A 12,118-nucleotide genomic window follows, 5' to 3' on the forward strand; every position below is an offset into this window, starting at 1 on the left:
CACTTAGAATCCGCTCCAGGAGACAAATCAGTATCACATTCTTGCACAACTCCTTCCACATCCTCAGCCTCTGGCCTGAACCCTACATCTGCACCTCCAACATCTGCTTCGACAGTACCTGTTTCTCCTGTTCCACAATCACCAATACCTCCATTACTTCAGGACCCAAATCTTCTCAGACAGTTGCTTCCTGCTCTGCAAGCCACGCTACAGCTTAATAATTCTAATGTGGACATATCCAAAATAAATGAAGGTAAATAGCCATGCTTATAGTTTTGAGCATTATTATCTGCATTACACGAAGCTACTTATAAAATTCTTAATTCAAGGAATGATTCTTGATTTTCTTTTCAAATTTATGTTGGAGCTTCCTTCTTTAATATTACACTTCTGGTGCCCTTCGTCGTATAGTTGAGTTAGTATTTCTGTATAGTTTTCTTCCCCATCCCCCTTTCAAGACAAGGTTTCTCTGTGTAGCCCTGGTTGCCCTGCACACACTTTGTAGACCAGGCTGGCCTCAAACTCACAGTGATCCACCTGCCTCTGCCTCCCGAGTGCTGGGATTAAAGGCGTGTGCCACCACTGCCTGACTGACCCTTGTGTATAGTTTTCAAGTCTGTTAATAAGAAGATCGTAGAAATTCTGAGAAGTAGATACTAGGTAAAACTGCTGGTAGGTGTCTTGATTTGTTTTTATTAGTTTAGTAGTGTTTTTGTTTTGTCTGCTTAATCACATGAATCTGGTTTGAGGGTTTTTGGTTTTGTTTTTTTGTTTTGTTTTGTTTTTTGGTACTGATTAAAGTATTTGGACTATCGCCTCAGAAACCTGAGCAAAAATGGATCTGGTTTAAATTTGAAACCATTAAAATTCAAATGTTAAATTGTAAAAATATAGGTATATCTCATCTCTGTTTGTGCATTTTCTTCTAGTAGTAGTGTTAAGTGATTTTTTATTCATCCAAAAGGTAGAGCCTTCTCAAGTGTTTGGTTTGGTGTTCCAACTTTTTGATATTTTAATTTTATTCTGTAAGATAGCTGTAATACTTTATTTTTATGGGTAAATGAAATTATATAAAACCACCTGTAAAAAGCATTCGTAGGCATGGTACTCGTAAGTGCCAGCTGTTTTGGTATCCCTTTAGAAAACATGGTTGTTAATTTCAACTAAAATAAGATAGCTGTAATTCTTTATTTTCATGGGTAAACGTGTTATACAAGCAATCTGAAATCATATAAAACCATCTGTAAGAAGCATTTTTAGGCGTGGTATTCCTGCTGTTTTGGTATCCCCTTAGAAAGCATGGTGAGTGTTGTTGGTGTACAGGGCTTTATTGGTCAGCTTGTTGGAAAAAACAAAACAAAACAAAACACAACACAACACCAGTAATGTGAAATAGCAGCTTTCCCCCCCCCCCCCCCCCAGTGGAGTGCCAAAAATGTTGTCTGGAGCACTAACTTGCATAGGCCCCTGCTATTCTTAACATACCTTGGCAGCATTACCAGAGTCAAGGAGATAATTGGCTTACCTTCATTGTGAACCTGGTCTCTCCTCTGACTATTTCAAGTCTTCATGTCCATTAATTTACTCTGTGTGCCAAGCTTTCAGTTTGGAAATTATAGAAACCAGTTTGTCTTTTTACTATTACCACTTGCTATCTATGAATTCCAAGTTGCAAGATGAACTTGATTTTGACTGGACTTTGAATGTTCTAAGTTCTTACAGCAGCTGTAACCCAAGCTTCCCTACAGTCTATCATCCACAAGTTTCTTACTGCTGGACCATCTGCTTTCAACATCACCTCTCTCATTTCTCAAGCTGCCCAGCTGTCTACACAAGGTATTCCTCCTTCTTCTTAGGTTACTTATCAAGTTGTCTTTCTCTCTTGTCTTGAAATTAAGGGAAAGTTTGCTTTTAGTTTGAGGAAATATTTGTTATGATGATTTTGTTTGACTTAATATGTATGCTCTCAGGTATCTTTTCTTCACTTTAGACTTTGTTATTTATCTGTATTAATTTATTTGCAATATGTCATATTTTAATCATAATGTAAATTATTGATGAAATTCTACTCAAGAGCAAAAAGGCAAACTATAGTATACCTTCAGTCTTTTTTTTTTTAAGTATCTCATGTACTTGAGTTAGATCTTTGTTTTGATTATTGTTGGGTGATATTTGACTAGAGGAAGCAGAAATAACTTGGCTTTGAGGTAGTTGTGTTTCTCCTCAATGTATGCAGAAGGAAAGATGCAGCAGTACAAGGGTCTCTCTGAAAGCCCACAAACAATAGCAGACATAGCATGTTGCAGAGCAGAGGTTCGTGGTAGAGGCCCATAGCCCTTTGGTTAGTCTCACAAGGCAAGAGACTGGACAGTTTAATATGAACTAAGGATGTTGAGAATAGGTTCGGGCTTGGCTTTCCAAGGTGAGAAGGAGGGAAGGTTGCCCTCAGTGGAAACTTTGTTCCTCAGTGAGGAATCAGATGCTGAGATAGAATTCAACTGTATATCTTTGCAGTGTGTGGAGTGGCATAGCAAGCTCACTACATACACAAAGTGTATGGGGTCACTTGAAATTAATTACATCATTCTTTTACAGCCCAACCATCTAATCAGTCTCCAATGTCTCTAACATCTGATGCTTCATCCCCGAGATCCTATGTGTCTCCAAGAATAAGCACACCTCAAACTAACCCAGTCCCTATTAAACCTTTGATTAGTACTCCACCTGTTTCATCACAGCCAAAGGTATGTCATTTTGTAAGAACTGTGAGAATGGCTAGCTTTCAGCAATGCTGACATTTCAGAATCTGTATTCCCAGGAGATGCCCTTTGAGAATGAGGTAGTGCTGGAATGAGTGACAGCGGCTGGCATTAGATGGGTTAGCTGCCAGCAGACTTGAATCTGTGTGTACTCAGACTCATTCCTGATTGTTTTTGGGATTGGTGACCTGGAATTATGTATAAACAAGGTCTGTGGGAGAGTTTGAATATTTATCAAATTTCTTCAGAGCCTGATACTCTTTTTCTGTCACAATTTTATTTTTGAAAGAGAACCAGCTTTTCTCATAAGGATTTGACATTTTAAAGTTTTTGCCGGATAATCACATGTTGTTTGTTTCACTTAATAAAACTAAATTTTTACACAAATACAGTTTTTGTGCTAGAGTCAGAATTAGAAATGAAGCTCCTTCTGAATTCAGAGGCCATTTTACTAAGCATGAATGGCTGTATTTAGGAAAGAAAATCCTTCTATAAATGCCTACTTAGAACTCAGTTGTAAAATATACCAGGAATGTAATATCACATACTTGGATCTTGACGATAAATGGCTTTCTTTAATGTTTATGTGTGTAGGGTCATGTACACACATGTAGAGTCATTAATTTTTCTCTTCTTTATTTATTGAGCTGTGTCTCAGTTAAACCCAGAGATTATGAATAAATATAGTCAGGCTAGCTTGGCTACCATGATAGGCAGGCACTTAGTGAGTTCTGGGAGTATGAGTCCTTGTGTTGGTCTCTGTTGTATAGGAAGGGCTTTTTCCATTAAGCCATCTCCCCACCTTTTTTTTTTTTTTAATTAAGATATTCTACCTCTTAAGTGAGATTTAGAGCTTGCTGTTGGCCTTGTTTTTATATATATATATATATATATAAAGATATATAATATAAAAGGGAAATTTTCTGAGAATTAACCTTTTTGTCTAGGAAAGCTGAATATATGTGTGTGTGCAATATATATATATCTTTGTCTAGTACATCTGAGTGTGTGTGTATATGTACTTGTGTATGTGTCTGTGTTCAGATGTTTATCCTCCATTTTCAGCCATGCACCTTTTGTTCTATCTGTAGGACATTTTTTTTAATGATTTCTCAAATTGAATACACCTACACATACCATAATACTTGTAAATATGTGTTGATATGTGTTTGAAATCTGTGTCCCAGTAATGTAATTTTATAGAATTCATAAAGAGAAATGCTGTATTAGAAAGCTGCTGAATAATAGTTTCTACTGCCTATGTTAGTAATGTGCTTTCATGATTTTTACTATAGGGTATTTTATAAGAACCAAAGGGTCAAAATTTAACTTTTGGGTCAGAGATGACTAAGTTAAGAGTAATTACTGGGCTGGGCACGATGGTGCACGCCTTTAATCCCAGCACTTGGGAGGCAGAGGCAGATGGATCGCTGTGAGTTCAAGGCCAGCCTGGTCTACAACGTGAGTCCAGGACAGCCAGGGCTGCACACAGAAACCCTGTCTCGAAAAACCAGAAAAACAAAAACAGAAGAGTAGTTACTGGAGTGTGATGGGAGTTTGGATCCCAGCGCTTAGTTTGAGTGGCCACAGATAATCTAGAACTAGCTCCAAGGGTCTAATGTCTATTCCACACCGTCATGGGCAAAGGCATACACCACACAAAGCAACTTTAATTTGACTGTCTGAAAACTGCTAATTTTGTGTTTGTTAACTAGATGTGTGGCTATATGTATAACCAAAAAAATGTTTGAGTCACCAGTATTAACACAATGAAACAAATTGACAACTCTGTTAACTCATGTGGAATGTCATCGGTATTAGAATTTTTTGTTTAGCTAATTTTCTTGAGTTTTGCCCGTGTGATATCTCACCATATTTTAACATTTTAGGTTAGTACTCCAGTAGTTAAGCAAGGACCAGTGTCACATTCTGCTACACAGCAGCCTGTAACTGCTGACAAGCAGCAGGGTCATGAGCCTGTCTCTCCTCGAAGTCTTCAGCGCTTAAGGTTAGTTGGTGTATGATGAGATGGAGTCCTTATTTATTTTTTTAATATGGGATCCTGTGTTGTTTGAGCAGGACATACATAATAGTACTTCATCCACAGAAGAATGTAAATGTGTGATGCTTATGCAGTAATGATGCATGTTTTCATGCTTGGCAGTGTATTTGCTTTTTAACCTATTGGAAGTTTTGAGAGTATTGATGAAGTATAGAGAAAGCGCTCACATTTTGAAATCTGACATTTCTTATACAGATCACCTCTCATATTGTTATATTGTGTTTATACCTTTCTGTGTTTATTAATAATACAATTTTTAATCAGCTTGTTGGATTTTTATTTATTTAACCATTCTACAGCCTAATATCAGCACCCTCCCTCCTTTCCTCCCTAGGAGGTATCAACCCACCCTGGTACCCGAAGTTGCATCAGAAATTGTAGGCTCAATTTTCTTAACCAATATATTTTATTAACAACTTAGTGACCGAGCCTATGTCACTTATAACCCGACTAACCAAAACAATAAGAAATGAGGATTAATGGCCACAATAACAAAACCTTAAGGATAACAGTTGCGAGGAACGATTCTCCGGGCGTGAGCCGCAGGATTTCTTCCGCTGGAACCTGGGGTAACCAGAACCCAGAACCTCAGCAGGAGCCGGAGCCCCGAACCCTTCCCTCGAGCGGTTCTCTAGGAGCGTCTTGAAGTGCAGCAACGAACAGCCAAAACTATCCCAAGTCTCCAAAACACCCCACCTCCAGTTCTGGCTCATTTATATATCTCCTCCCAGAGTCTGTTCACAAAGCAGCTGGCAATAATTAAACTCCTGAGGTGGTTGCTGTTCTAGTGAATTAACCTCACCTGTTCTCTCACGAGACTGTTCCTGATCCGGTACTTGGGATCCTAAAAAACAGGTTTATCTCCCCTTCGAGGAGTAAGTGCATCCACTCCCACTGGGGCCACGACGTGGTAGCCCAGCTAGTGGAAAAGGATCTAGTGGAAGGCAACAGTCAGAGACAGCCCATAACTCTCTTGTTAGGGGACCCACATGTTGACCACTGCACATCTGCTACAGATAGGCGTAGTGATCTAGGCCCAGTCCATACGTACTGGTGATTCAGTGTCTGAGCCCTCAGGGGCCCATGGTTAATTGATTCTGTAGTTCTCTCCCTGTGGCCTTGACCCCTCCCATTCCTCAGTCCTTCACCAGCTGCTGGATGAAGCTTCTCAGAAGACAGTTACCCGAGGCTCCTATCTGCAAGCAGAGCAGAGTGTCGTTACTAGTGTCAGGGGTTTGACTCTCCCATGGAGTGAATGTGTCACTCTTTTGGTCTCATTTTATCAATGTTCCCACTCAATTCCTAAGTTAAATGCTTGTGTTTTGCCTTAATGTATTTTGTCCTCTGATTCAAGAGTATTTTGATACTGAACAGACGCATACCTCCTTTTAATTAGCCATCAATAAAACATTCACATTTGCCTTGTATTTTAACTGTTAAAAATTGATCTTTGCCTTGTGTTTGTTCTGAGGTCAACTGTTGAGCTGTCATTTGGAGTTTCAGTTTTAAATAAACTCTTTTTTTTTTTTTTTTAAGATTTATTTAAGAATAGTGTTTTACCTTCAATGTATGCCTGCCCACCAGAAGAGGGCGCCAGGCCTCATTGTAGATGGTTGTGAGCCACCATGTGGTTGCTGGGAATTGAACTCAGGACCTTTGGAAGAGCAGGCAGCGCTCTTAACCACTGAGCCATCTCTCCAGCCCCCAAAGACTCTTTTCTTAAAAGTGCATTGAGTAATACATGATATACTTTGGACCAGCAATTCTATTTGACAATTTAAAAAAACAACAACTTTTTTTGTGTGTAAGAATTAGGATATTTTAAAATTGATATACATTGTTCTCTTGGATTTTTTCGTGCCATCTAGAACTTACTTTGAAGCACTCTATACACTCTCTGTTTCTCTTGCAGCAGTCAGAGAAGTCCATCGCCTGGTCCAAATCATACTTGTAGTAGTAACGCATCAACTGCAGCTGTTGTGCCACAGAATGCATCTGCTCGGCCCGCGTGCTCATTGACACCGACTCTAGCAGCTCACTTCAATGATAATCTCATAAAACATGTTCAGGGGTGGCCTGCAGACCATGCAGAGAAACAGGTACAGCTCTCCCTATTCCTGTCCTCCCTCCCTCTCTTCCTCCCCCCCCACCCCCCACCCCATCACACCCCACCCCCCGTTCTATGTGTAAACACGAAGATGGCTTGGAATTTAATGTCATTTCCTCTGCTAGAGTGCTGGGATGACAGGTATGGACTAAAGACATCTGATTGAAACCTTCCCCTCCCCTCCCCATCCCCCAACCTCCACTCCACAGACAGGGCTTTTCTGTGTAGCCTTGGCTGTCCTAGACTCACTTAGTAGACCAGGCTGGCCTTGAACTCACAGAGACCTGCCTGCCTTTGCCTCCGAGTGCTGGGATTAAAGGCCCCACCATGCCTGGCTGAAACCATATATTTTTAAGAACCCCAAAGGAAAAGAACAAATCACTTTACACCATTGTAGAAGCTTTTGTTCTTATACATGGAAAAGTTTTCTTCTGTACTTTCAATGTAAATCTTTATATTCTTTTATGTTCTTTTATGCTCATATTTTATGTGACCTTATTTCTTTAACTAAAGGCATCAAGATTGCGTGAAGAAGCCCATAATATGGGAAGTGTTCACATGTCAGAAATATGTACTGAATTAAAAAATTTGAGGTCTTTAGTTCGAGTATGTGAAATTCAAGCAACTTTGCGAGAGCAGAGGTAAGCTTTTCACTGACTTATGTATTTCCATATAATATATATGTATATTATAATACACACAATAGTTTTTGGTTTTGAGTAGTTGAGTTTAATCAGCATATCAGAAACAAAAGTTTAAAAAAAAAAAGATCAGCAGGTATATCCAAATCAGGTGATGAGTTCCTGACTGATGATCTTTTAGGCAAAGCAGCATGCAGTCCATGGATCAGTTTCCGTCTTCCAGTCTTACTACAGGCTTTTAATAGCGTGAGATGAACAGTATCACCTGCATTGGGAATGGTTACTTTCTGAATTTTCTTGAACTGTTTTCCATTTTCCTGCTTTTGTGATTAGGAACTGGCCTGCCTTATGAAAGGGAAGACTCAGGACACTTGAAATAATAGCTTAAACAGCACGTGAACGGGGCTGGAGAGATGGCACAGTGGTAAAGAGCACTAACTGCTCTTCCAGAGGTCATGAGTTCAACTCCCAGAAACCACATGGTGACTCCCAACAGTCTAGTGATCTAATGCCCTCTTCTGGCCTGCAGGAGTACAAGCAGGAAGAGCACTGTATATGCATAACAAATCTTTGAAAAACAACAACAACAACAACAACAACCCAAAAAAAAAAAAAGCCAGCACGTAAAAAACAATATAATGATTATTACTTCTGTGACATCTGATGTCTTCTCAAGTGCTTGCCACTTTGTGCTTTTGAGATGTGGTCTCGCTGACCTTAGAGGTCAGATGTGACCAGCAAACCTCAGAAGTCCTCCTGCCTCGTCCTCTCCAATACTGGGATCACAGATACATGTAGTCCCACCTGACTTTTTATAGGTTTTTGGGACTACAAACTCAAATTTTCATATTTGTGCAGGAAGTGCTTTCTTGCCTGAGCCAGTTTCTCTAGCTCCTGAAACAAGTTGTTTTTTAAAGAATAGTGAGTTTGGGCTGGAGAGATGGCTCAGAGGTTAAGAGCATCTGGCTGCTCTTCCAAAGGTCCTGAGTTCAATTCCCAGCAACCACATGGTGGCTCACAACCATCTATAATGTGATATGGTGCCCTCTTCTGGCCTGTAGGTGTACATGCCGACAGAGCAATGTATTCATCATAACAATAAATTACTCTTTAAAAAAAAAAAAAAAAAAAAAAAAAAGAATAGTGAGTTTTCCCCCTGCCCATATCCACTAGAGGTACATTTTAAGATTCCTCCCCATGAGTTACCTATAACTGGTTAGTGGCAAACCCCTTAATTTAATGCCTTGAATATTATCCAGTCGTGTGTTAACTGAGTTCATAGCTTTTCCAGCTTGGGTTTTAACAGTAAAATTAGCATGACTCTTATTACTCAATTTTCTAGAAAGAAAATTAATTCTTCTAAAGCTTAGTGATTATACAGCCCCCCCCCTTTTTTTTTTTAAATTCACTTAAGGAAACACTTTGACTTGCCAATGTCCTATTGGAGGGTTCAGGATCTGTAGTATAGTGGAACTGCCAGCACCATCCCTGTCTTAGGGCTATTTAGTAAGAGAATAGCCTGAATGAAAGCATTTCAATACTGTAAAGGTCAGTCTGGTACTCAAGAATGGGGCTGTATGAGTAATAGGTGTTTGTACTGTAAAAGATGATGCTTCACACTCTAGGCGGGTCAGACTAGGAGGGGCATGAGGAGACTCATTCAGCTAAGTACGCTGCAGTCCAATGTTGGAAGTGTTCATTTAAATTAACGTAAGAGGTCTGGTAATTTGATGTGACAGTTGCTTGATTAGGATGTCCTTGTTGGTGTCATGTCGGTTTTTTAACCCTAAAGATTCATGAGTGAACAACTTCTAATGAGGTAAGCATGCGAATAGGCAGTTTATGGGAAGAACCACAGGATTGTCTTCGTCAGGAAGGTGATGTTCACCTGGTTTTGGATTAGTTATGGGAATTACTTAACAGTCAAAATTGAGGCCTTCATCATCTGTAATCATATGTTCTAGAAGTATTTTTATAATGTATTTTGCCACTTAGTGCTGTGGTATCTTGGTTTCCCATGAACTCACGGTGGCATTATTGGAGGTTTTCCTCTTAGGTTTATAACTATGCTTCAAAAGGACACTTTAAAAAAGATATTGCTGGCAGCTAATTAGAAATGCCTCTTTTGATTTAAGGTTATTATGTATACATTGCATGGTAAAATTGGCTCAGTTAAAAATTTCAGTTACTGTTTATATTCTTAGATCTCTTGTAAGCAAAAACAATGTTGTATTGTCTAGCCAAGTATAGTATATCTGTGATCTTAGTGGTTTTTTCCCCCGTTCTTATTCTCTTTATCTGATATTTCATAGATACATTAGAAAGAAAGCAGACTTTTTAGTGGTATTATACCTTATCTATATACCTCATGATTTAGAGGACATACTTAGTTTATTCTTGTCCACAAACCATACATTGTGTATCAGGTTGTGATTTATATAGTTAAAACTTGAGAATTTTAAAAAATAATTTTTGTGAAACTAGTGATGTTTATTTTTAATATCAGCTGTAATTCTTCCTCTAAGGCTTGGTTAGGAAATTTCTCTAACCCTCAAACAACATTAATGGTGTAATAGCTAGGCACCTAATTTTCAGTTGTTAAGATACCTTAAAACAGTGTCCCTGGTCAGATATTGTCTGTTTATGAATCAGTGTTAGTACAGGCAGTAAATACTGTCATTCAGATAAGAAGAGATCCTATTAAATCTGTAATTATCAGTAGGATTTGTGGCTTTCTCCTCTTTTAAAATGTGTGTGTGTGTGTGTCAGTGTGTCAACTCCAGTGTTCTAGTCTAAAGTTATAGATGAAAGAATGCCTAAGGACTAATTCTAGGGATTCATCCTGCCCTGAGTTACCTTTGTAGTGCTGGTTTTTGTTTTTAATTGATATATTTGCATGTATTTATGGCCTATAGCGTGATATTTCTCTGCATGTCTCCAGTGTGTGATGAGTAACTTGGATGTTACATTCAAAAATCTTTCAATTAACAATTTTGAAATAACATTTTATTTGGCACCAGTTTTATGTATCTATAGTAATTACTTTGTAGTTTATGGGCCTCTTGTCTGTTGAATCCTAATCTTAACAATATTATAAACAAGAATAAATGCAAGATAGCTTTTCCTCATACTTTTTAAATGCTTATACATTCTGTATATTTAAAGTGAATACTGAAAAATTACTGGGCAATTAATTTCTAGCTTTTCCAGTATTTTAATGTATGATTTGTTGAATGTTCTTAACTATAAACTAAGTATAGCTAGTTATTCACTTATATTAAATCTTAATATCTGCTTCTATTTTTCAGGATACTATTTTTGAGACAACAAATTAAGGAACTCGAAAAGCTAAAAAATCAGAATTCCTTCATGGTTTGAAGATGTGAACAATTGCACATGATCTCATACAGGAACTGTAAATCTGTTGCCCACTCAAAACATTTTGAGCTGCATTTAAGTAGACTGTGGACTGTTAAGCTGGGCAAATAAAATGACAAGGGGACAGGGGTCTGTGAGAGTCAATTCAGGGGAGAGAGACAAGATTGATTTGTAAAACCCTTGAAATGTAGATTTCTTGTAGATGTATCTTCACGTTGTAAATATGTTTTGTAGAGTGAAGCCATGGGAAGCCATGTGTAACAGAGCTTAGACATCTGAAACTAATCAATGCTGAGGTGGCTAAATACCTAGCCTTTTACATGGAAACCTGTCTGCAAAATTAGCTTTTTTAAAAAAAAATTGGGGGGGTTAATTTATCATTCAGAAATCTTACATTTTCAAAAATCTAGTGCAAGCACCAGGTAATCTTGTGTCTGAGGATACGATTTTGAACCTTATGAGCGGTGTACAAATATCATGAGACAACTGATCAGCGCTTGCACCTGATCAAGAGCAGTGCTGCTCCATTTGTTTTGCAAAGAAATCTTTTCGTTCCCTGTATGTTCCATTCCCTCTGAAGTCCTTGGCCTGATTTTATCCATTTTTTAAGGTGCCCCCTTTCCTTTCTTAGGGCACTGTTTCTGTGGCACTTTTCTATAACCTTCTCATTCCTGTGTACAGTAGCTGGAAGTTGCAGTGATCGAGCATAACCCGTTTGTATAAATTATTGAAATCCATTTGTACCCTGTAAGGATGGACTTAAAAGTACTGCTGGGCAAGTGTGCTGAAAGTACATTGACTGCTCAAATATAAGGAAGTGGCCCAATGAACATGGTTGTGGGAGGGGAAAGGAGAAACAAAGCTAGTCAGATGTGAATTGTATCTGTTGTAATAAACATGTTTAAACAAACAAATTTTGTTACTTTTTTTCCCTTCGGTCAATGCATACTAGAATTTGAACAACACGGGGCTTCTTTATCAAAACTATTCTTGTTGAATATTTATATCTCATTACAATGATTCCTTAAAGGGAAGTTTTGTTTAAAGCGTATTAACAATAATTTGTGTAAAAGATATTTAATGAATGTGAAATTCAACAAGAATTAGGAGTCACTTCTCAAGTGGTGTCATTTGTTCAACCTGGTTTACCTGTCTTGCTATTATGACACTT

The 12,118-nt window shown here is 38.4% G+C and overlaps 1 protein-coding gene across 8 annotated transcripts in view; it reads left to right on the forward strand.

Moving 5' to 3' along the window:
* The window catches only part of WAC (WW domain containing adaptor with coiled-coil), a 57,084-nt gene extending 45,223 nt beyond the window's left edge, over window positions 1-11,861 (forward strand). For all 8 annotated transcript variants that reach the window (XM_084781073.1, XM_084781076.1, XM_084781072.1 and 5 more), the window contains 7 exons: window positions 8-253; window positions 1,714-1,836; window positions 2,596-2,744; window positions 4,649-4,767; window positions 6,734-6,920; window positions 7,442-7,569; window positions 10,878-11,861. In XM_084781073.1, the coding sequence (XP_084637199.1) occupies window positions 8-253; window positions 1,714-1,836; window positions 2,596-2,744; window positions 4,649-4,767; window positions 6,734-6,920; window positions 7,442-7,569; window positions 10,878-10,947 (1,022 nt within the window). In that variant the 3' untranslated portion in view covers window positions 10,948-11,861. The remainder of the gene's footprint in view (window positions 1-7; window positions 254-1,713; window positions 1,837-2,595; window positions 2,745-4,648; window positions 4,768-6,733; window positions 6,921-7,441; window positions 7,570-10,877) is intronic.
* Window positions 11,862-12,118: the final 257 nt, after the last annotated feature.

Source organism: Acomys minous (assembly GCF_964271855.1).
Source record: "Acomys minous genome assembly, chromosome: 5".
NCBI lineage: Eukaryota > Metazoa > Chordata > Mammalia > Rodentia > Muridae > Acomys > Acomys minous.